The 26,161-nt window shown below is 39.9% G+C and overlaps 1 protein-coding gene across 3 annotated transcripts in view; it reads right to left on the minus strand.

Annotated features, from left to right (window-relative positions):
* The window catches only part of CAPZB (capping actin protein of muscle Z-line subunit beta), a 105,727-nt gene that overhangs the window by 36,297 nt on the left and 43,269 nt on the right, over positions 1–26,161 (minus strand). For all 3 annotated transcript variants that reach the window (XM_038376444.2, XM_038376443.2, XM_038376445.1), the window contains 2 exons: positions 13,929–14,050; positions 3,370–3,483 (listed from right to left, as the gene is read on the minus strand). In XM_038376444.2, the coding sequence (XP_038232372.1) occupies positions 3,370–3,483; positions 13,929–14,050 (236 nt within the window). The remainder of the gene's footprint in view (positions 1–3,369; positions 3,484–13,928; positions 14,051–26,161) is intronic.

Below are 26,161 nucleotides of genomic sequence, written 5' to 3' on the forward strand. Positions count from 1 at the left end.
ATTTCCTTTTATCAATTTTTTTTACTTCTGTAGATTACGTTGTACCATACTCCAAACCTGTTGCAGGACGGTTCACCTAAATATTAAAGAAATCTGTGTTGCTTCCTGCAGACTAAACTTGTTTTGAAAGGTAGTAAATCCATCAGAGGAGACAGGGGTACAATTAGGACCACCTTAGTTCCACAGACCAATTCATTTTCATCTCTTTAGGATCTGGTCCGCAACTAGAGACTTCTCTTTGCTGGAAAAGCATGGGGATTCTATTCTCAGTGGATTGCTAGAGTCCTTAAATATTGTAGTAAGAAATAACAGCATCTATTTTCAATAATGTTAACAGTCACAACTTGCTTTCATATCAAGTTAAATGTAGTAATAAAACTAGGCATGCAGTTACAATTTTAATTTTGGCTGCTGGGATGCATGGCTGAAGTACCTTCACCAAGTCAAGCAGTAAAATTCTTGAAGTTCTTTTTTTTTATTAAATATACAAGAAGAGAAATGTGGTTATTTCCAATTTCATGCACATATTGAATACTCCCTGTTAAAGCGCATTAATGGCCTCAGTTTCCCCATATGAATGATGGGCATAACATTTAGTGATGTATACTTAAATCCAATACTAGCTAGTCAAACTGTAACAGCTGTGTTACATGGTGTTATTTCCCGAGCGTGACTATGATTGGGTATCATTGCATTTAACCTGCAGCACTGCAATATGCAATGGAACTAGCTAACTAAAATGATTAGTTGAATCAGTGGGGATAATCATAAGCATCCAATAATGAGAGCTGTTCAGACTTGATAATCTATGTTTAAAATAACTAAAAACATTCTCCTCCCTTCAAACTTAAAACTACAGGGGGCAGAGATACATTTTCCGTGCAACGTCGTTCCAATGGACAATTAATTCAAAGACTTTGGTATCACAAATTACTCCAGTATTCTTCATGGTTATGCTCTCAGAGTCCTCTTGATGAATAAAGAGTTTGAAAGGTCACACTTACCTAAATAGCACCGTACACACAAATTCAGCATAATAAGTGTAGACTTTTATGGTCTTGCATTTTAACCAAGTACAGTCATTGCCTACATAGTGTATTACAGGAAGCACAGATAGCAACATCTATAGTTAAGGCTTCCCAGTACTTCCCATTGTAAGACCCTACTTTCACTTGCTAATAACTTACCAAACTAATCTTTCTGGCTGAAGTTTCACACGCAAAGTGGTTGGTCTCAAGCGGATAGTGTTTATTTTAAGTTTCAGAAAAAAATGGTTTCGCCATTCCAAGAACAAAATTAGGGAAAAATACATGGCTTTACCCACATTAAAAATTTGTTTTTTCAACCATTATGTTTGAGAAACTAGCACTACAATGCTTTAGAGCAGGAACTTGAAATTTGGAAAGGGTTTGCCTCTATGTCAGGGATATGCCCTTCGTTATCCCTCTAGAAAAAGGCCCCAACTTGCACAGATAATGAGCCTCAGAAAATTTTCAGTTTGCACATGCTCAGCAGAGGCTTGTTAAGGAGTTTGGCAGCTAAATTCTCTGAAGATATCCTCCAAGCTCGCTGGAGGGGCTGAGAACAGGACTTTTGCTGCAACTGTTGCTCTCAACTACTGAGGACTGCTGTGGTGCCGGGGTAATAGAAATGAGAGCAATGAGTGTGCTCTCAATGCTTCCCCTGCTGCCACCCAGGCAGACTGGAATGCTGATGGGACAAGGATTTGAGCAGGGTGGGGCAGCAATAGAGGGAGTAGACTAGGACCAGGAGTTTAGGAGACAGGGATGTAGACTAGGACTGCCTGCGTAAAGAGTGAGGGGAAACCGACCAACATGGGGAAGGGGCAACAGAGATCAGACAAGGACACAGGGAAAGGAAAATAGTTTGTGATCACATAATTAAAGATTGTATCATAACGCACAAGGGGACTGAATTTAAGTTGCACAGTCAGCCTTAATTCTGGCATTTCCTAACTTTTGAGTGCTTAACTTTAACATTTGTTTGGGGGGGGTGCGAGAGAGAGAGATAAAAGTGTTACAAAACATGAAGTCAAAACACAGATTTAAGAATCTCAGTGGTATTCTACAGAAGACTATCCTTTTTAAAAAGCACCAAGATTTAATATTTTGCCAGAGAAACATTGATAGCAGGTCAGATGAACAAAAGAAAGGAAGTGGTCAAGAACTAAAAATCTTTACTTTTTGCCTGCATTTGTTAGTGCCTGCATAGTCTAAATGTTAACCATGGTAAGTAACTAAGGCTGTGTTTTTATCACTGGCTTCTGGTAACACGTGCATAAGACACTGAGATTTGCTCACATTACTTTTTATAGTAGTTAGAAATCTCCAATAATATAGCATTTATATTTCAGTCTACCATCTATGCATGCACTGTGAAATTAACAGAATTACTATTTACATCTCAGCAGTGACTAAGAGACCATGGACTACACAAACCCCTTGCTAAATCTGATAATAAATCAGGCCCTATGATGAAAGGGGAGTTAAAACCCAATCCAGCCTCAGCTTTCAAAAAAGTTATTCAGTAAGGAAAGCGATTTAGAAATGTTGCCACTAAAACCTTAGAGAGACTGTCAATTTACTACTGCTAAACTGTCCCCCGACAATAGTTTTTCTACATATGATCTGGTAATTCCCACTTTCCAGGCACGTGGAATGGAAAGTAATGGAGAATTAGCCAGTCTAGCCTGCTGGAGTCCAGAAAACAGGGCATTCTACTTGGTTTCAAAGCTTTTAATGGAATTCTGTCTCTACTGATGCGAAAAAGGAGGACCTGACTGTTTGGATACAAGTCTTACTGAACGATCCTTGCACTAACAGCAAAGTTTAAAAAAAACCCCACACAACTGAATATATTTCAGTATGCCTGCAAATATTGTTTTACAAGTGGATGTACAAGTCACTTCAAGTCTCTTTAAAATTTACTCTCTGCTGTTGGGATTTCCCCCACCCCCTCCGAGAACTCAGTTTTGGAGGGCTGGGAGAAAGAGGAAGAACAGATGGCTTAAGACTGAACCTGGTCAAGACAAATAAGAACACAGGTCATTCCAGGGCAGGACTGCAGTTAGAAAAAGAAAAGCAGGTGTGCCAGGAAAGAATTCTGCCTCCGTACCCCCTTCAGAGCTTGGCTTCAGTAATAGTTGACATGTTTGATCACTCCTTACTCTACTAATGTTACAAATGGATAAAATATATCAGTCAATAAGCCTTTGTGTGCCCTTCTACCTTCAATACACACACTCAAAGGCTACTAGTGAACGTAAAGTGAATGTATTTCCTAGACTCAAGATATGTAAATGATGGAAGCAAAGAAAGCAGAGGGTTCTACATGGTAGAATTGACCTACAAGTCTCTGTACTGGTCAAAGGCATTGTTGGCTTCCACCTCCAGCTTGCGCAGGCGAGCGGATGGCATGGCACCGTCTTCTAGAGGAGGATCGTATTTGTTACTCCATGGTGATCTGTGGGGAGGCAAGAGGGAAAAAAAAAAAAAAGAAACTTAGACAATCAAGTCAACTCTGAAAGGCTTTGAGAAGTGTAGGCTCAAACCACAGATGTTTGAACTTGCAACAAGAACCATTAATCTGTCTGAACTGGATCATAAACAGCCATTTCTGAACATTGATAGAAAGGGGACCCAGATTCCTAAATCTTGTTTATAGCTTCTAACTTTTCCTATGGATCACCTCTTATCTTTTGTTACCAGTATATGTGCAGTCATGTTTGGGGCTTGGTTTGTTTTTTCAAGTATGAGTAATTTTCAGTAGTGGCTCTTTGGGTGTGGGTGTGGTATGTATGTATTTGGGAATTTTTGTACACCATGAGTTTTGTCAGGATTTGAGTCAATATTATAGCCTACAAAATAAGATTCACGTTCTCTTCTACTAACTGGTTTTATAAAACAGACTACTATTTTTGTGCAATTATCAGGAAAACATTTAAACATTAAGCAAGAATAAACAGGATTTGTAAAACTGCAGGTTTTTTAATGAATTTCTGCAGGTGGCAAAGGTTGCGTGCTCTCAGTGAAATGCTTGATATTAAAGGGTTGATGGAGCCTTGTGCCTGCCTCTGAGAATTTTAGAATTCCCATTTTATAAGCCCACATTCTCCTTTGCATTTCCCCTGTGAACAATCAAGCTGCGTATAACCATTGCTAGTTTAAAAAGGTATCCCTAGCCTTTGCAAAGGTGATTTTTAAAAATGCTCCAGTCTGCTAACACACATCAGATTTAATGTAGTCCATACGCAAGGGCCTTTTCCTTCAGTAACTGCCATTTGTTATTAATTTCTCTAAGAGGTGTCTAGCTTGACATCTGTTTAACGCAAGCACAAAGAATAGTCTGTTCCCCTCTGCTTCCACCACATTTCACTCCCCTCCTATTCCTCTCTGCTGGATTTGGCTCAACAGGTGAGACACTAGGAAGAGTCAAGTCATTGGGTCACATCCAGCCACAGGAAGGCTTTTCAGGCAGCAGTTTCCCATTTAAAAAAAAAAAGAAAACTCAGTTGCTTTAGTGAATGTTACAAGACTGTATTACTTGTTTACCAGAGAATTCTGTCAAGTCAGAAAGATTAAATACACAAAACAAGCGTTCCCCACCCCCGAAAGTGCAGGCTTTGATAAGTGAAACAGACGCACACATAAGACAGTGCAAAAACAGATCTAAAATCTCAAACCAAACCAGACAGCATCAGAGAGTTGCAGACAGGACATCAGCCTCTATAATGCACCCTATGAGGAATGAATAAAATAGAAACTGCACCCAGTGCAACCTGCAAGTATCCCATACAGTCTGCAGCACTCATCTAATATATATGCTGTTTGTTCATAGTTGCAGCCTCTGTTCGTAAATGCTGCCCCCTCCCATCTTTTTTTCAAAGCACATAAGTCTTGAAAAGTAAGTTGTCTTTCTGCAGTTCCAGATGACATTTTGCTACTCGTCTAGGTGAAAGGGAACCAGTGATCAGGAAACCTGTGTTGACGAGACGTGCCCCTGCAGCCCCCTCCTCTCCAACAATCAATTATGCATTACTTAACATGGACACCGAACACCTTTTCCCATCAACAGTTGTTTTGCCCTTCATAACAGACTGGATCAAATATTCCAGTTTCCAAGCAATTGTTTTATTGGGTGAAAAAGAGGTCAGGTGATCACCTTGAGGTGGACAAATGTTTTACTAGGACCAGCTGTGAGAATTAGGACCTCAAGAGCCATAGGAACATGTGGAAAGCAGCTACTGCAGAAGTGAACATGGTAAAATGCTGGCTGACTTATAATCTGAAACCTAACAAATTTATAGACTCAATCAAGGAAGGTTAGTGAAATGGTTCTCGGGTGGTGACTTTGTGGGGAGGTTGATCAATTTTTCTTAGGTTATCACTGGGTTATTTGATTTGATCTGGGATAACCGATGGGTCTTTATTTATAAAGGATTATCAAAGGCATCCAAAGAAGCAGGTGGGCATTCTTAAGACACTGCTAAAAACCTCAAATATACTGGGTAAAACTACTAAACAAGATAGCATTTCTGAGTTTGTCTGCTATATACTTCTGAAGAAAAGCATAGTTCTGACATGCAAAAGTTCCAACTGAAGTGAAACATTCCTCAAATCAGCAGAAAATATCAAAGTGTAAAAGACAGCAGTGCTCTGAACAAAATCTAATATGCAATTAACCTATCCAAGCAGGTTCTGAGGGCTACTCTTTCAGTTTTTATAGGAAGTTCTCTTACCACACCAACTATTTACAAAAAAATGTACAGTTATTCCAAACAAAAACCCAACCATCTAATCTTCAGGCTACAAAACCTGGAACTATGTACTTAATATACCATCTCCTTCATTCACATACAGAATGTTCTTACTATGGTGTCTCCCAGCATTTTGACTTCTCTATTCCCAACATTTATTAAACGTACTGATTAATCTAGCTTTAATATAGCAACAATATACAATGTCACAAAAGTGATGCACCCATTCCAACTCTTGCTTCAGATGGCACATGACAGCATTTTCTTGGTCCTTTTCATTGCAATCTTAGAAGTGCTCAGTTTGGGATCCAAATTTTGTGCATGAATCAATCAAATGCCAACTGAAACCATATTGTCTAATATATTCAGAGCCCTTTAAGCTGGCAAGAGGAAACACACAAAGCTGCCTATCCCCTATTATAAACATTGGCCTCTGAACCCATGGCTATCCCCATTTCCATCACCTAATCTATTGCAGGAGTCAAAATTGGAAATGTGAAGTTTTAGTGTTGCTGGACAACTTGCTAACATACTCAACTTCTGCACCCTGGAGAAGAGATCTAACTCCTTTCTTTTGGGAAGCTGGGTGGTCTTAAAATTAACTGAAAACTGCACCCTCACAAAGACAGACACTAATAAAACATTTTCAGTTATGACGAGCACCTATAGAGTTTTTGTGTGTCTCGGGGTAACATCAGTAAATCTAAACAATATCTTTAAACACTCCACCACTACTCAACAAAATACAGACTGACCTGATAAATAACCAGCGTCTCCAGCCCTCATTATGGGGCAGTGTTCATTTAGTTAAAATGAACATATCAGCAAGACTGCTACTTACAAACCTTCCCCATTATAAAAATTCCTAGATCAAGTTATCAAACAATTTTTGTGGCGAAACAACCAACAAAGGATTAACCTTACTAAGTTATAATTATCCAAGGAAGTAAGGGTCTTGTTCATCCAAATAGAAGCTATGCAGCATAGAATCATAGAAATTTAGGGCTGGAAGGGACCTTGAGAAGCCATCAAGTCTAGCACTCTGTGGCGTGTCAGAACCAAGTAAACCTAAAACATCCTTGGCAAGTGTTTGTCCAACCTGTTTTTTAAAACCTCCATTGATAACCTCCATCCACACCCTTCCTTGGAAGCCTATTCCACAGTTTAACTACCCTTAAAGTTAGAAAATCTTTCCTTAATCTAAGATCTCCCTTGCTGCAGATTAAGCTCACTGTTTCTTGCCCTATCTTCATCGGACATAGAGAACATCTGATCACCATCCTCTATAACAACCCTTAACATATTTAAAGACTTATCAGATCCCCCTGCTCAGTAGTTTTTTCTCAAGACTAAACATGACTAGTTTTTTAAATCTTTCCTTATAGGTCAGGTCTTCTAAACCTTTTATCATTTTGTTGCTCTCCCCTGGATTCTCTCTAATTTGTCTACATGTTTCTTAAAGTTTGGTGGCCAGAACTGGACACAGGACTCCAGTTGAGGCCTCACCCATACTGCGTAGAGTGGGACAATTACTTCGCAGGTCCTCCCTGTTGGTCAGAGTCAAGTCTAAAATGGATGACCCCCTGGTTACCTACTCCAAAAAAGTTGTCCCTAATACATTCCAAGAACTTATTGGAAATTTTATGTTTTGACATATTATTAACTACCCAGACAGCTGTCAGAAAAGTAAAGTAAAGTCCCCCATTACTACCAGGTCTTGTGTTTTGGATATTTCCGTTATTTATTCTAGAAATGCCTCATCCAACTCTACTTCCAATTTGGTGGTGATGGTAGCAGTCTACTATAGATATCATCCCTATTTTCTTACCCCTGTTATCCTTAGAGACTCAACTCATCTGCCTCCCATCTCCTTCTCAACCTCAGAGGTAAAAAACAACACCTCCTCCCCTTTTACCCTGCCTGTCCTTCCTGAGCAAGCTATACTCCTTTATACCAATATTCCAGCCATGAGACTTATCCCACCAAGTCTCTGTGATGCCAATTAAGTCACGATATAGTTTATGTACTAATACTCCCAGTTCTTTCTGCTTATTCCCCATACACCTGGCACTTGAGCATAGATATCGACGATGTTGAGCCGATTCCCCCACTGATTTCCCTCTTGTTGCTCCTATGATCGGTTAGTAATTTTCCATGTTCCCCTCCATCCTCCCAAACATCTAATTCTCTTTTAAGGTCACCTTTTTCATACTTACAGGTGGGCTTTTGTTACCTGCTCCCTTTGAACCTAATTATGTTGTGATATGGGAATAGTAACACTTCAGTTCTACCTACAAGTATTAGCATGGCAAATGATTGAACAAGATACAATTCCTCCAATTAGACAGAGTTATTTAACCTGCTTAAAACACGAGTTACCCAATATTGCTAAAAATAATCTGAATTTAACTCTTCTCTTGCAGAGCTGAGGGTCAGAAAGCTCCTAAATTTAAAGAATTGTTTACTTCCACGCCTACTACAGGATTTGTTCAATGTCATCCAATAAAAGAAAATGTTTCAAAACCTTTGCCCATAAAGGAATTGTAACTCTGAATGGATGTTTCAACCTCTTTATCCCCTTCACTATATAAAACTCAATTTTATTTACACTCCTAATTAAAAATTTGACTAAGGCCAGTGCCAGCTCTTTCATCTCATCCAAGAAGCAGAAGCAGTGCCAATAAACAAGAAGTCCTAAAGCATTTTATTTCCAAATGTTACATAAGCTTATGGATAAGAGAGAGACTATAAAAATAGGAACTAACAGGAAGAAAAGGCACCAGTACAGAAATATTAGAGGCTGACTTGCTATCATTCATAAGGTCTATATTCAATAGATTCCTATGCTGCAGTATTAATTTGCCCATAGACTATTTCCCTGCAAACAAAATCTGATCAGAACTAACTGTCCAAATTGTAACTCACCTAGCATCACTGGGTCAGAATAACCCATTGTATTCCACATTTCTGGGTCAAGGTTGAAGATTGCCATTCCTACAAAACAAACTCCCCAATGCATTTCATCCCAGCTGATTGTTGGGTAACACCAAAGATACTAGTGGTTGTGAAACGGATAACATTTTCACTGACAGCAAAAGTGTTTATCCTACATTTGTAGATCTGTGATGCAAAACCAGTTTTTGGCACCTGGAATTTCTATGTAACATTGTTCACTTAGACTTTCAGCCTTAAGGACTAAACCGGATCAACACATTCCACAGAATGAGGACTGTCCTGCATTCACCTTTATACTTGGATTATAAAATACAGCCCTAGAATGGAGAAGCACCCCAATCTATTATAGATCAATTGTGCCTTCTTTCTCCAGATGTTAGCTTGTAACATGAAATCTTGTACATAATGGATTAGCTATTTCATGGCCATTAACCCTTCCTTCCTGATTCCTAAATATTCTGTTTATTCTTCATAGATATTAAGGCCCCACTCTTCAAAAGAGGCTTCACCTTTTCAGACCCCTGTGCCACACAGCCCAATGAGGATGTGTGTGTGACCAGAGCCCCTTGCAAAACAGTAACCATCACTAAGTAGCAGTGGTAGTTATTCGTTTCACTCACCTTCCCAGATGAAAAAAATAAAATGACTACACAAAGATATGCTAGGACTTACACACTTCACAAATAAATACGAGCAAGAAAAAGCAGCATGCATCTCTGCTTCATTTAAATTTAAATTTAAAAAGACAGGACAAAATTAATTTTCTGCCTTTCAACATTCTCTTCATTTTTTTTTTTTTTTTGCCTCTGAAGCAGGTAATCTCTGTGCAAGTGTTCCAATTTTCCTTCAGGTGGGTATGATTTAATTGCAAGTATTAGATCTCTTTTGCAGACTGCAGGAATGGAATTTTTAAGAGAAACCTATAACTTACATTTTTTCTGGCTAGTAGATCGTGGCATTTTCAACCCATTACAGCTGGAGCCAGCAGTAATTTTATCTAAAAAAAATTCATAACCCGACCCAAAATGTTTTTGGTGGAAGAGCACTCAGAACACATTTAAAAGCTTAAATGGAGACTATTTGAAGAAAGACAGATGGACAAAAGCACTTAGATTTCAAAAATCAGGCTTCTAATTTCCTTGAGAGAGAGAATGCTTTTTGTTTCAGCTAACAGGTTTCAAACTGTGCTATTGGCACCAGCCTCCCCATAAGGATTCCATTTAAGCAAATGATCAAACATACTTAGGATGGAAGTGTGTGGAGGAAGTCAGAGACCTTGAAGTTTTATATCAAAAAGCTTTGCCTTCACGCTCTGGATTCCACTGCCAGTTGATATCCCCCAGACACCTTTGTCCTTGCAGGAGAACGCAAATCAGTGCCTACAAGACCATATGAATGTGCAGCTGCTACCAGAGCAGAAGCACAATAGCATAAGCAAAACAAAAAGCCAATCACTAACCCTATCACCAAAGGAAGATGCTTTAATTTCCCTCTTCATATTTAATTAAAATGTTATTCACACAGAATACTGATTAGTTAAAATTACTTTTTAAAGTCAATTTTTTTCTAAAAATCTATTTAGAAAAATTGTAATTCTTTTTCCACTCCACTTTAGTTATTTATAAAGGGATCTTTTCAGAAAGGGAGATAATCTGAGTAATTATAAAGAGAAAATAATGAAGCTGACCTTCTAGAAAGGACTGCCAAATGCACAAATTAAACACACACAAAATAACGGGGAGAAAAATGTTTTTCTCTAGTGCCTTTCAGTTACCAAAATCTCAGGTCTTTCAAGTAATTGGAGCAGGTACAATAGTGTCACACAAGTGTCATTTTCAAGTGAACTGTGACCGTTTAATTTTAGGGCTAGTGAAAGATGCTTGGCTGCATCTTGAAGACTGAAGTTCTCTACCCATGGCACAGATGCAGCACAAGAAGCATTGCCAGCTTTCCTTATGCCCTGCCAATATGCATCAGCTCTGATGAGGAAGGACCTCTTGGAGGGAATAGGGAAGTGCAGTCTCCATGATCTAATCCCCGTTAATTCTGAGGCTGCCAGAGAAGATGTCAGTGTGGCATATGACAGATATAGCAATTTCCTGCAACATCTTTGGGAGATTTTACTGTACTAATTTTATACACCACCATGGGCCAGAGATTGCATGCAATTCCATGGGGAAGTTGACCACAGCTCCTCCAGATGCAGAGAACAGTGGGAGGTGATTAAGCAAATTCACTTAGGTTTTAACACCTCCACAGATATACCACCACTGGCTCACATATATTAGTTCAAACTGGATTCTCCAGACACCAACCGACAAAGAAAGGACTTTTGGATAAATAGCTAAAGTTTAAACTGACTCAGGGCCTTTTTTCTGATCCAGCAAATGGACAGAACCTTCTATCCAAGGATGAGTGTGGAGGCATGAGCAATCCTTTCTGGGAAGGGTTGGAAGGACTCTGGCCTACTGAGGCCCATAAGACTGACTGATGACCTCTTGTAAGTTTTTGGCATGTGTCTAGGAACTTGTTTTTATAGGATTTCTCTGTAATGCCTTTACCTTAAGAAGAAATGTGCTTATTTATTGTTATGTGGTAACTTATGATGACTGGCAATCACGTTGTTTTATAGCCTTCTAAAAGAAGGCAAAGTGCACATACTGGCCAGTTTGGGTAGCCTGAGTTACTGGGAATAAAACACAGTCTGGAAAAGCCCTGGTCAGGAGGAAGACACACACAGGGCTCTGCCAAGAGAGGAGACAGTTGAGGATCTGTGAGTCTACAGTGGGTGTCCTTGGTGAACCACGAAGGGGGAATACAGGTGCAGTTGCCCTGAACAGATAGGAATGTCTCCTTCTGGAAGTGAGGAGAGACTACAAGCTTGCTTTACTTAGGCCAAACATCAGAAAATAACCACTTCCAGTCAGCAATCTAGAAATGAAATGCTTCTCTAACCTCCTCTCATGGCTTTTAGTTCTCCCCCTGCCCATACTGACCGCAGCCAGCTTCCTTATGGAACCTGTTGGGCAAAGGAAATACAAACATACTTTGGGTACTGACCAACTTGGATACAGAAACCAATTAACATCCTGGAGTTTTTCAAGATTTCCAGACCCTCTTTGTTGGCCTGAGCAAATCATCTCTGTTGGAAAAATCTCATGGAACTCCAACGAACACTTCACCTTAGAAAATTCTCTTTCTTGGCTTCCTGTCATACAGAACATCTAAAGAATTCACTACAATTTATGCAACCTCTGCAACTCAGACAAGGCTACTTACACAACTTTGCATCCAATCTGCCATTTCTCAACCACACTTCCACCCCTCAACCCCCAAAATAAAAAGGGCCTCAATATATTCTCCATGTCCATCATCTGTAGTTAGGATAATACTTTGCATATATGTCACATCTTTCATGGATCTTGAAGTGCTTATGAAAGTCCTAGTATTATAATCAGGAATCTCTGTAGGGGGGTCTGGGATAGAAGTGACAAATCCATCACTTCCGGGACCCACCCGTCACTTCCGGGACCAACCGCACCAGCCAATCACACTGGCCTGTCGGGCCCCCCCCAAAGAGCAGGGCCCAGAGCAGTCACCCCAATTCACCATACCCCAGGGACAGCTCTGATTATAATTCTTTTTAATCCTTTTATAATCCCATATAAGTGGATAAACAGAACAAATTAATTTGTGTGTCAAAGAAGGTCAATCTCAAAACTGGAAGAAAACCTGTGATTCCAAGTCTGACTACCACTAGATACACTGTCCATTTTTGGGAAAGGTCAATCCCCGCCCCCTTCCCCCCCAAAAAAGGCTGTTTTCTGAAAGTTCATCTTGGAATGGAATTCTTGGACCATTCGATGCAAGTAAGTGAAAGCCACCTCTTTGTGTTACTTTTTAAGCAAGGCATGCCTGAACTACTGCAAAACATTTTCAGTTGTCACCACTAAAGAATGTGAGCTGTTACTTTAAAGTAACAATGGAAGCCAGAACCTTGGAATGGAACCTCTCTCATCACAATCCAGAATATATACATACTCAGTAACAACGGTAAAGGGCTTTGTTTTGCTAACCTGGGACAGAAAGATTAATTATGGCCATTACGTAGTAGTTTAGTACTCCCATGTAAGAGAGGGGTAAACAATAGGCAATTTAACATTCACAAAACTTTCTGGAGCACAGGTTGAGTCTCTTAAAATCTTTGGGACTATGCCACTATTATTACAACCATTAGAAGGAAGTAAGTATTGGATAAAAGGAAACAATTTCAATTTAAGGCTCTGCAAATATTTCCATTGTGACCCTCCAGTCACCGATTTGTACTGCTGGCACCATTTACTCTTGATTGAAATTTAGAGCAGAGGATCTTCATCTGAAAGCATTAAAACCAAAATTTAAAAAGTGTAAAAAGATTAAAAAAACCCAAAATGAATGAGGGGAGAACCTGGATCAGTATGGGTACACATATCTGTGTACAAGTCAATCACAAATCCTCCTAAACAAGAGAGTTTTCTGCACAATCATTCTGCACAAATCCGTCTTCTACTTAGATATTCCGTAATATGCAGAAGAGGGATTTGCGCAGAATGATTGTGCAGAAAACTCTCGTTTAGGAGGATTTGTGATTATGACTTGTACACAGATCTGTGTACCCATACTGATCCAGGTTCTCCCCTCATTCATTTCGGGGTTTTTAAATCTTTTTACAATTGTTCTTTAAATTTTGGTTTTAATGCTTTCAGATGAAGATCCTCTGCTCTAAATTTCAATCAAGAGTAAATGGTGCCAGCCATACAAACTCATTCCTACCACAGTATGTAGTGGCTCTCCCACTCCCCTCCCCCCAAAAGATATCAGACTAATGGCAATATTGCCAGGTTCTTGGAAGGTTAACTCAGTGGTTTTCTAGTGCTGAGTAAAGAAGCAGGAGATGTTAGGGATTGATTCTGACACTCTTACTCGTGTTGGACACCACCTTACATGGTTCCACTGGTTCTATTGGGATTACTTATATAGTAAGGTATCGTCTAACAAAGGTGGCAGAATCAAGCTCTTCATTAGCAAGTTGAGGTCAATCTCAGCTCAGCTTTGCTCAAAAACAAGAGGAAGAAGGGAAAGTGATGCTGTCTTTTAATAATGATTTGCACTACGATCCTTCCATGAGATCAGCTGCATTCCTGGGATATGAGCTCACCTATACGAGTCTCCATCTCTGTTGTAGTCACACAATAGATAGTCCTTTCCCACCACTTTATCTCGAGCAATCTTCAACGGCTGGTCAACAGAAGACAGGAGATCTTCACAGAGGCTTGGGACCTAATAATAAAAGAAGATGCGGGGGGCAACATTAAGATTAAAAGGGGCTGGTTTCTCTACTAATTACAGGTTGTGCGATTTGTGGACAAACTTTTAAACTTTACCACTTAATATCCCACCTCCACAGTTAAAAAAAAAAAGCCTAAATTGTTTTCTAAAATCTAGTTATTTATCCTGAACTTGCCCCCAAAAAGTTGCACTTATGATTTTTTTCTACCCTATTTCTCCCTCTTCCGCCCCCCCCCCCCCAAATAATTTCAGACTTCATTATCCAGCCACTAGTATGGTCTACTAAATTTAAATACATACATTCTCAGTGTTAGTTTCTTGCCAACAAAGACCAGTGAAGAGATTGTTGAGAACTGATGAAAAAAGGTAAATATTTATAATGGAGTGGAAGCCAGAGAGCTGCTAAGAGAATAAGCTGTCCATGCACTAGGACTTATTTTTCAGAGGCTCCTGCTCTGGGTTGAGTTTAGAATATTTTCCAGGCAACCTGCCAAAACATTAGTATGCTGGCTAATAAAAAAAATATCAAAATATATCTGCTACACAGGTAGCTTTTAAATGGATCCATAATCCCAGCTGCCACCCTGTGCTTTATCCGGAGAAAGGAACAAATCAGCATCTGAATAGAACATGGCAAAGAATTTCTGACATATTGCAGGGAAGATGTAATGACATTTTGCAGCACAAAGCTGGTGTAAGCCTCAGCACAAGTAAGCGGAGCAAGTTCTTTCCTCTGGTCTCTAGCACAAAAGCTGACATGAGCCATACCAGCAATATCAATCTTCCCTCTGCTGCAGGCTTTTCCAAATTTATAATAGCATCTGCCCACTCGAGTAGTTTCCTCAGTACACCACCTCCATTTCCCCTGTACAGAGTTTAGAATTGCTATTTGTCACGCTAGAGTGTGCCATATTCAGTCTGGTGGCTAACTCTCAAACACTTCCTAGAGCCACTATTAAACACAACTGGTGTATCTTGCATTTCATCGGCGGGGGGGGGGGGTGGAATCTAGAATTTAAGAGACAGACAAAAGGATAACATTTAGGTGTAAATATTGTCTGGTGTCACATATATAATTAAAATAGACAAGATTTTGGTTGTTTGGAGAGATCTGAGGTGAGTGTTTTTTTTAAGATTCTGCTATTGTTTCTTCTCTCTTATGTATACACTTAAATGAACACTAATGTTAAAATATAAATATGCAGTTTCATGCTGGCATGAAATCACTATGTAAACTGATAATACATGTAATCTTCTGCAAGTATCCCAGACAGGATAAATTTAAAACATTTATCAAACAAATAGCTTTTTTTTAAAAAAAGCTGACAGGCACATTAATAACAGGAGATTATACAGGTTAAACATCAGACCCATCTTGGCTGTCATATAAAACATATATAAATATGTAGAGAGGGGAGTTAGGTGCATCTACATTAAAAATTCATAAAGTGGTTTTAAACCAAGATTGCAATGTTTTAGTATGCTATGATAGTACTGTATTATAATCATTAGAAGGGAAAATATTAGCAAGTCTTAAAAAACCTTATGTTGATATCTATAGAAAATGAAATTGTAAATGGAAGTATCATTGCTGCTGCTGCACTGACAGGAAAATAATGAAATTAATGTTGTGTTAGTATACGCTTTCCATGCCCTTAAGAATAAGAGAACAGCAGTGCCATCAAATAAAGTAACATAAGAATGACTTGCTCTAGCAGTATCATGCTATATTGCCCGTATAATGTGATATCTTGGCTTTTCCATTTGTAGACGTATTAGAGTTTTACAGTTAGCTCAAACTTCATTAAAAGTTAGCTGACCTAAGTGTCTTTCAAACTGTTACCCATAGGATTCAAAAAGTTTTGAAAGATGTACGTAAAAAAAGTAGGCTGGCATTTTTAAAGGAATCCAAGGGAGTTGGGAACCTAGCTGCTTTGAAAATCCCAGCTGTAACAAACACCTGTTTTCCTACTTCGAAGAATCTGTGGTTTGACATAGCTAACGTATGGAAGTTGTGGGAGCCATTTAGCTATATTATTGCCTATTAGCTTTTGATATTTGAGTCAAGGGTTCAAATAGCAGCATTATATTAGAGAATGTTTCCCAATGAATTTAAATGGCTTATAGGATATTTCCTTAAATTTTAGATCTGAGTGTTGGCAGCTGCTCGCTACTGTAGGATACAGAAGATCGGCTGTAAGTCCGCTTGGTGTAGGGGCCTTAGTTAGGTGATTTATCTATGTAGCTTGCCAAGTTAAACACAAAATGGATTCCATTCTTCTTTTTAAATAAATTTCCTGTAGAAATTCAGGTGAGGAAGTAAATCCAACAAGCTCTACTGGGCACCATGTACAAATTACCTAGAGCTTTTGAAATTGCCATGCTCTCAATGGGACCATATCACCCACCTCCCCCCATAAGCAGGCAGAGTATTTAATCCCAGCAGTCATGCGCCTTGGTCAAGTCCTGCGATATGGGATATTCAAAGGTTCAAGCTAGGAGACTCAGCTACTTCTAGGGGACAAGGGGCTCAAAACTGCAATTTAAAGAGAGTGTTTCAACATAGGAGTAAAAAAAGTAGTGAGCATTTTCTAGAAGAAACTTTCCTTTTTCCAAAATTGGACAAATCCAATACTCTAAGGAGTTGATCATACAAAGGAGATACAAATCAGAAGTGTCATACCACAAACTACGTGAAATGATATATTTGTGTACATACGCTCATCTGGTTCTACTTTGTCTCTTCCTCCTCTTTTCCATTAGCTATTAGTTTTACAATCGTTATTCAGGCAGAGAGCAACTTGAGATGAACTCTTCAGCGAAATACGCAGCAATTTCAGACACATGTACAATACGATCCAAAATGCCTTTGTCTTCAGGAACTATACTCCCTCTACCTCCTAAAACTGGCCAGCTGAATACATTCCATCTTCTGATCTGCTTTATGGCCAAGTGCCCATCCCCTAGAGATGAGAATCTAGTAACATGCTGTTCATTTTGTTGCCCATTTAGATGAGTAATAGCGATGAAAACATGATTGGGAGAAGAGTGGCGTTCTTCCCAGACTCCAATTCCAATCCACTTCTGTTCCTATCACTTTTGTTTGGAAAAAGCCGTACAATGCAAGTGCAGTAGAAGACCAGCAGAGGTCTCTTTACTATTCTTCATCAGGCAAAACTGAACTTAGTTTTAAAAGGACACAGCAGATTGAGTCAATTCCACTGCAAAAAAGTTGCTACGTAGCCACCTGGATTCCCCTTGCAAAATCAGCATAAGAGAAGATGTAACTGAAATTTTTCTGTATTCATGAGATGGTTTAGGCAACCTGGCTTACCTCCGCCAGAAAACACACACAGCAATGAGACTGTACCCACATAAGGGCACAAACTTAACTAAAAGGATGCCTAAAGCTCTGGGATGAACGCAATGGTCAAAAACTTCTCCTCTGGCTCAACGGAACACTCTACGATAGTGGCTCCCAACCTTTCTACGCTCAAGATCACTTTTTAAATGTAAGGGCAACCAAGAATCTACCCTGCCCCTTCCCCAAGGCCCTGCCCCCTCTATCCTCTGCTCTCCCCCCCCCCCCCCACTTTCACCAGGCTGGGGCAAGGGATGGGGTTTGTGAGGGAGTGCAGGCTCTGGGCTGGGGCCAAGGGGTTCGCAGAGTGGGAGGAGGCTCCAGGCTGAGCCTGGGGCAGGGGTGCAGAAGGGGGTGACAGCTGCAATCTGTGAGAGGCTGTTGGTGCAGGAAGGGGCTCCGGGCGGGGGCTCAGGGCAGGGGCTTGGGGTGCAGGAGGCAGTTGAGGGTGCAGGAGGGGGCTTGAAGTGTGGCCTCCCACCAGGCAGCACTTACTGCGGTCACTTGCCCATAGGGTGCTGGCTCTAGGAGGAGGCTGTGTGCAGGGGCCTGGGGTGCAGCCTCCCACTGGGCGGCACTTACCGTGGGTGGCTCCCGGTCAGCGGTACAGTGAGGCTAAGGCAGGCTTCCTGCCTGCCCCAGCCCTACGCCACTCCCGGAAGAGGCCAACGCACCTCTGCGGCCCCTGGGAGGAGCACAGGGGGCACATGGCTCTGCGCGCTGCTCCTCTCTGCAGGCACCGCCCCCAAAGCTCCCTTTGGCCACAGTTCCCCATTCCCAATGGGAGCTGCGGGGATAGTGCTTGCAGGCAGGAGCAGCACGCAGAGACCCCTTCCCTGGGAGCAGGCTGGCCGCTTCCGGGAGCAGTGCGGGGCCACAGCAGGCAAGGAGCCTGCCTTAGCAGCAGCCACGCTACGCCCCCGGAGATTGCTATCGACCTGGAGAGTCCCCAGAATCGACCAGTTGATCGCAATCAATGTGTTGGTGACTACTGCTCCACAATAAAGGGTCTAGAACTCATCTGTACAGGAGACAGAACTTTCTCTGGGGCCAGACCGAGAAGGGAAAAGAACTTCCCCAGAAATTATGGACCATCACAAACCACACCACCTTCACTCTGAAGTGCAAGGTGCATTCCTTTGACATTGTTCTCTGATAGATACATAGCAATTAGTATACAAATAAAACCCTAACCAAAACAAGATGCTCCACTGTACACCCTTCTCCTTCAAAGAGAAGATGAAAGAACAAACCACCACATGACAGATATTAGTCATATCACCTAAAGCACTCAGTTGGCACTAAGATACTATGGCAATGAGCATGATGTAAGAACCTGAATAGAACTATTAAAAAAAAAAAAAAGGCAGCGCTTTCAGGGGACAATTGCAGGACAATCAACTACTTTTAACTCCAAAGAAACTGATTAAAGATAGGTTTCAGAGTAGCAGCCCATGTTAGTCTGTATCCGCAAAAAGAACAGGAGTACTTGTGGCACCTTAGAAACTAACAAATTTGAGCATAAGCTTTCGTGAGCTACAGCTCAGCACTGCATACATCTAATGAAGTGAGCCGTAGCTCACGAAAACTTGTGCTCAAATAAATTTGTTAGTCTCTAACGTGCCACAAGTACTCCTGTTCTTTTTGATTAAAGATGGCGTTCCTTTAAGTCCCTCAGTTTATCCACCTGCCAAATAGGATAATGATGGCCTCACAATCATGTTGTGAGGTTTACTTTAGTGCCTAAAGCACTTTGAGGGGGATTAAAAAAAAGTTTATAATAAATTCACATCTCATAAAAGTCTTAAAGCAGTATTAAAAAGCTAATTTAAATCCTGAAAAAGGCAGAAAAATTCGGTAGTCAAGTGTTAAGGATAGCATTTCCCTTAAGAGCTACATGGGCAGAGTCATCCACACTTGGATATTATTTGCAATACTAGCTGCACAACTAGACAGGCAGGCTCAATTTTTAGTCAGCATTTCCCATCTTTCTGGTTGAAATCAAACCATTTCTGGACTTCTCTGAGGTTGCATTGTCTGACCCAAGCGTATGTCATCTACAGATAATCACAATATCTTAAGTGTTGATAAGGATTGCAATCTTTTCATCTTCCTTAGATATACTGTGGAAGGAGTAATTCTGCAAGCTGTAATGGGTAATCAATTGCAATGATGCACTTACTGGATTCTATCCCTTTTTCTGGCATAGACTTCCGAAGTGACTTAGGCAGGGAAATTTATGCCTCAGTTTCCCTAGGAATAAAATGACACTTTTCTACTCCAGAACAAAGTTGAGAGATTTAATACAGTGATTTATAAAAGATCTGAGATACCTCACCGAAGGGGTTATACAAGGGCAATGTATTATTCTTGTTCAATTAAACAACACTCTTAAGCGTGGCCCAGTCGCCCAACGGGGCAGTTGTTTTATAGTATTTATTACATCAACTATGTAACAACTGCTATACTACTTTTCTCAGAGAGGGTTACAGGCATACTTAACACACTGGCCTTCACATTCCATGTTGTGGAGCTGCTTATATTGTGAAAGTGGTGTTTCAAAGCTGTCTGTAAAAGTTATTTGTAGCTTTAAATGCTTCAGCAACACGTGTATTAGGAATGGAGTATTCCATTAGGCATGAGTTGTCTGCAGAGTTCAGACTAGCAGTACATTTAACAATACAAGATGCTAAATGTAACATGCTAATGACAGACACTAAATAAATACAGCAATAATTTAATCTTTGGGTTAGTATTTTATACCAAAAAAGCACCTTTCATTAAATCTCTTCCTCCTCCGCTCCCACTTTAAGACTGTCAAATACCCATCCCAGCCCGCCCCATGCACTTACATGACAGTGCATATTCAGATTGCAGTCATGAAGCTTGGAAACTTTCTATTTAATTGAAAAAAAAAAAAAAAAAACTTATTCTAGGCAAAGAAACAACTTGCACTGGAAGGTTAACCAGTCTGTCATCAGGAATTTACAGAACCTGAATCATTGGTTCTGTGCTATGAGAACCCCCTTACCTATACGGTCTATTCATTTTACTGGAAAACCTGGTTATACTAAGTATCATTTCATCAGACGGACGGGGAAAGTAGGTGGGATCAAAACACATATGGAGGGAACTGGTATTGTTACAAGGAAGGAGGGGGAGAAGGAAGTGGGACACTCAAAAGGAAGAGGTAAAGAGCAAGAGAAAGGGGAAAGGCAGAGAATCAAAAGGCAAAAATAGTGGCCGATTCCAAAAGGTGATCTTATTTTCCGCAATTAGCGATGCTGAAGGGGGACAAAGTATGAAATAATTAAATTTAGTTTCTACATACAGGTCATACTTCACCCTTTATCTTTGGCAAACTTCCCCATTTATAACCAAAGAAGTTCTGCCAAGGACTGAGTCGAGTATATAATCCTATCATCCTACCCTGGGCCCAATGATCACAATTAAAATTTAAGTTTGGCTTCCTCTGCACTGTTTGAGGCTCCCAAGGTATCTTCACTTCTGCAGATAGGCATTCAAATAGGTATGACTGCCCCTTCACATGTTGGTGTATGGAGACCACCCCCAAAGTAAATTTAAAAAAAACCCACAAAAAGGCAAGTCTCCAGGGACCAAATTCAGTTGTTCAAATGGGGCTTAAATGGCAGGGCTATTCACAAGCATGTACCATGGAATGAAGTGGTGGTACTTTTTTAAGTAGATATACAATGAATGAAGGAAACAAACTGAATGAAAATGAGACCACCATATTATAGTGCATGTTGGTTGAACAAGGATTCTATTGTCTTCTGTGTAACAGTATTCTTCACCGAGTTAGTGAGCCAGGTATTTGGACAGAGTTTTAATTAAGTTAACCATTTTCATATCAGCAGTACAAGTGATCACCTGTGTCTAGCCTGAAATTGTATACCTTCTATAGCAGCCAGTCAGCCTAATAATTGTTCCTTCCTGATACACTGCTTGACCAACAGAATCACCTGCATAATCAAGAATTAAAAGGTCAAGAACAGATTCTATATCTAGATATGATCTAACTTTAAAAACAAAAACAAAAACAAAAGGAGAGAGAGTGTGCGCGCTTGTGTATTGATGAAATACAAGAGAATTAAACTCCTACATTACATATATATAGGCCCCAAGTTTGTCCTGTGATATACCCAGGCAATTTCTAGTGGAGCTGGGTGTGCACGACAGTAGAATTCTCCCCCTCGTGTATTAAGGATGTATTCAGCAACACAGATATTCATCTAAAATATTAAGTTTGCAATCTCAGTGGGCTAGGTTGCTACTAGAGCCTTAATTTGTGTCTTTACAGACTTCAGTGTTTACAACAGTAATCCTAATGCTATGCGATGTTAATTTGCATATAAATAGTAGGCCTGTCCATGCTTAAAGACCAAATTACAATGTGCACCAGCCTTCCAGTAACCTCATTTTGGAAAGTATGTGCAAAATTTGGTGATGTTAAAGGTCAATGAATTTTGCCCAAGGACGAGAGCTGGAAAGGAAGGCTCATTAAAGTACTAATAGCTCCAGCTTGACTGAGTTTCAGAAAAATGGTAGACTATGCACTTGGACCTGTTTGCCCTTTGAATTAGACGCTACAACATACAGGTATCTGCAGAGACGTAAGATGCATGCAGCTTTTTAATTAAAAAGCAAACATCCCCAAATTTAAAAACAAAACATTTTAATTACATTTAAGTCTTTAAGGCTCTTATTTTTATTTGAATTCTTATACGACTTATGTCACTGTATGGAAGTGAAAAAAAAAATTGTCAACATCAATCAGAAAACCACTTGAATGCAAAAAACAGCCAACACTTAGCCAGCACTTTCATAACAGTGATCATTTTGGCATGCCACCCAGTTCAGACTGCATTCCTTCCATTTTGGGCCAGCATCTAATAAAATTTCATTATAATTCTACTGAGTCATTCCGCAGCCTTAGAATTTCCTGTTCCACCAGAACACAGACACAGCTTAACGGATGTTGCGGAAACTTAAAGGAAGCCTGGCTCCACTCATTTTGTGCTTACAAGCCACCATTAAAGTCACTCCCCCAAATCCACATATGCTGCTCAATCTTAATTTGATCCATCATATGTCCATGCTCACAAATTTGACACAAGCTTTGTTTATTAAGTGAGACTCAAATGAACTTTGAGGCTCAAGACTCCGATGTAAATTATATTTGCAACAGCCAACCTTTATACATACGAGGTGGGTTGGAAGGGTCTATGTTAAATTTAAAACTGCCATATATATAAAAATGAATTTACTACCACAGAAAGGTGCTAGTCTGACAACTCTGCAGACCCGATTAAAAGTTGCTCAGTGCATAAGAGGTACATCATAGGCAGTGTGACACTTAGGTTATTTGCAGAGCACTGAAAATAGATCTCTAGGGACCACATTTAAAGCGTTATGGTAGGTTACTCTTCATACCCATAAAATCCTTGGCCTTTTTCCTGTGACTGGCAACATAGTGATAACTTTTGAAGCACCACCTCATTCCATGTAACTCATTGAATAGTTGAAAGTTGCCATCTGGCAGGCCCCAACCGGCCCTAGATTTTGACCAATAGTCTACAGGTGAAGGCATTTATACCAGTTACGCATCTGATGAGCAATCACAGTATAACAGCTTGATTTTTATTACATTACAAATTTGGTTGATAAGGGCAATAGTATTGATCTAGTGTAGTCTTCTGTAAGGCATTTGACTTGGTGCCACATGGCATTTTGATAAAAAACTAGAAAGATAAAATTAACATAGCAAACGTTAAATGCATTAAAAGCCAGTTAACGGATAGGTTCCAAAATGTACCTATAAGCAGGGAATCACTGAATGAGCATTTCTGCTGCAATCCCACAGGCATCTACTCTTGCCCTATGCTATTTAAAATTTCTGTTAATGAGCAGGGGAAAAAAAAGTCACTGAAAGTTCGCAAAGGACACAAAAATTGGGTGAGGAGTGAATAAGGATGAGGACAGGCCACTGGTATAGTAATCTGAGTCACTTAATAAGCAGAGCACAAGCAAACTATGTTTTAATGTAGCTAAAAGTAAATATACACATACATAGGAAGAAAATATGTAGGCCATATAGATACAATGGGAGACTATCCTGGGAAGCAACTGACACTGAGTTTTTGGTGGTCATGGTGGATGATCAGCTGAACAAGAGCTTCCAATGAGAGGCTGAGGCACTGGAAGTGAAATCTCACTTTTGAATCCACTCTGCCATCAGCAATGCAGTTCTGTTTTTTCAAAGGGCTCATCAGGTGTCACAGAATGTTTAACATTCCGCCCTCTCCAGATATTCAGGTAACCATCTATTCACTTGCTGAGGCCAAAAGGGCTAATGCAATGCCTTGGAGGAACAAATAAGGGAACCTCAAGTAAAAGTAGAGGTTATTTTACCTCTATTTTGGGTCAGGACCCCTAATTTGAGAAATGCTGTTCTCCCCCTGTGAAATTTGTATAGCATAGGGTAAAAGCCCACAAAAGAACAGATTTCACAGTCTGTGATGTGTTTTTCATGATGGGGAATTTGGTAGGGCCCTAAGAAGGATTTAAAAGCATGCCTTATAGTGATTAGGAACTCGGTGTATTTAGCTTGAGTCTGACAAAAACAAGGGTAAGGGGTGACTATTACAAGCTACAAGTATCTTCATGGGAAACATTTAATAATGGGTTCTTCAATATAGCAGACAAAGGTGTAACACTATCTATCCAATGGCTGGCAGCTGAAGGTAGACAAATTAGGAGTGAAAATAAGGCGTGAATTTTTAACAGTCAGAGTAATTACTTGGAACATCTTCATAGAATCATAGATCATCAGGGTTGGAAGGAACCTCAGGAGGTCATCTAGTCCAACCCCCTGCTCAAAGCAGGGCCAATCCCCAATATTTGCCCCTTTCTTGCCAACTATCATGGTCGATTCTCCATCGCTGATCATTTTTAAATCAAGATTGGATGTTTTTCTAAAAAGTTATGCTCTAGAAATTTCAGGGAAGTTCTGTGGCCTACTGTACGCAAGAGGTCAAACTAGATCACCACAATGGTGTCCCTTCTGGCCTCAGAATTTATGAATCCCAGGAAGTCTTATCTACTTGTGTCACGAATCTAGCAGACGTCACCAGTAACAAAAACAACTATAATTTAGAGAAGCACACTAATATGAAAAAAGAAAAGGAGCACTTGTGGCACCTTAGAGACTAACAAATTTGAGCATAAGCTTTCGTGAGCTACAGCTCACTTCGTCAGATGCATCGAAAGCTCATGCTCAAATAAATTTGTTAGTCTCTAAGGTGCCACAAGTACTTCTTTTCGCGAATACAGGCTAACATGGCTGCTACTCTGAACACTAATATGAAGTACATTATAGTGATGTACCTATTCCCCAGCTATTCTAGTTTTCAAAAAGGGAACAAACTCAATTTTTGATCAAAAATTGGTATTTTTATAAAAGCCCAACAAATAAAAAAGGTATGGATTTCTTTAAAGTTCCACAGAAGGTTATTTAAAAAATAAAAAATATTCCTTCAAGTATTTGCAACCCAAGCACTGCAGTACTAAGAGAAAATGATTTCATTTTTATCCAAGCTTAATACAGAGAACAGAAAATGGAATGAAGAAAATTAGATTAAAATGACAACTTAAATCTAAGATTATTAGCGAAGTTACAGTATAATTTAAGATGTGTCCCTTTAACCATTTACATATATTAAATCAGGTATTTAATTACCATCAAGGTAATCTTTCCTAACTAGATGAGTTTCTATTTACAGCCACTTGAAAGGAAAACTGGCTGTCACTGAGAAGAATTTTATTCTGTTTGCCTGAGCCCCTTATTTTAGGCAAAAACACTCAGTTTAGAGCCTCAGCAAATACTTAAACATCTAGCTGTTGACTGCCCACTGCTTATCATACTAGCCACCAGTTTTTGACGAGTACCACATTAGAGATCTCACTTTTGAATCCACTCTGCTGTCAGCAATGCAGTTCTGATTTTCAAAAGGTTTCTCAGGTGTCTCAGAATGTCTAACATTCTGCCCTCTCCAGACATTCAGGTAACCATCTGTTCACTCGCTTGTCTGAATTATGTTATCTAGTCTTCAGGACTCCAAGCTTCTAAAATGAGTCTCAAAAGGCTTCACCTATGGCCTCATGTTCTTTGCAACCTGTGCAGCCTAGGAAACAAGAGTCCTCTAGAGATTTATGTTTTTTTATACCACTAAAAAAAAAAAAAAAAAAGGCACCAAAAGCACAAGCAGCGAGGAGGTACTTCATTTGTCTGAGTGCATTTTTTTAAGCTGCATCATCAAGCTGGTTCCATATCAACATCAGTGTGATCTTCCAAATATCTGAACTTGCAAGTTTAATGGTTATGCTTTTATGGATCAGTTAGTGAGTTTTTATATATAAAAAGAAGAGTGATTTAATGTATTGGGCTTCTATGACCTCGGCCCTCTTGGTGCTAATTAGCAGAGGCCACGGGGTGCACAAAGCTTACAGGGATCCACTGGGTCTGGTCTCTTCATACTAGTTCACCAACAGGCATCATGCGAGTTCTCTACTGAAAGCTTGGGTCACACTGATCATCAGAATCATGAAGTGTACGTATGCGTAATATATAAGGAATCATTTTATATACTGACACTTAGGTCCTTAAGGTCTGGGTTAGGGATAATGACCAGAAGGTGATAAACATGTTTATTTCAGCTAGG

This window comes from Dermochelys coriacea, chromosome 18 (genome assembly GCF_009764565.3).
Source record: "Dermochelys coriacea isolate rDerCor1 chromosome 18, rDerCor1.pri.v4, whole genome shotgun sequence".
NCBI classification, from domain to species: Eukaryota; Metazoa; Chordata; order Testudines; family Dermochelyidae; genus Dermochelys; species Dermochelys coriacea.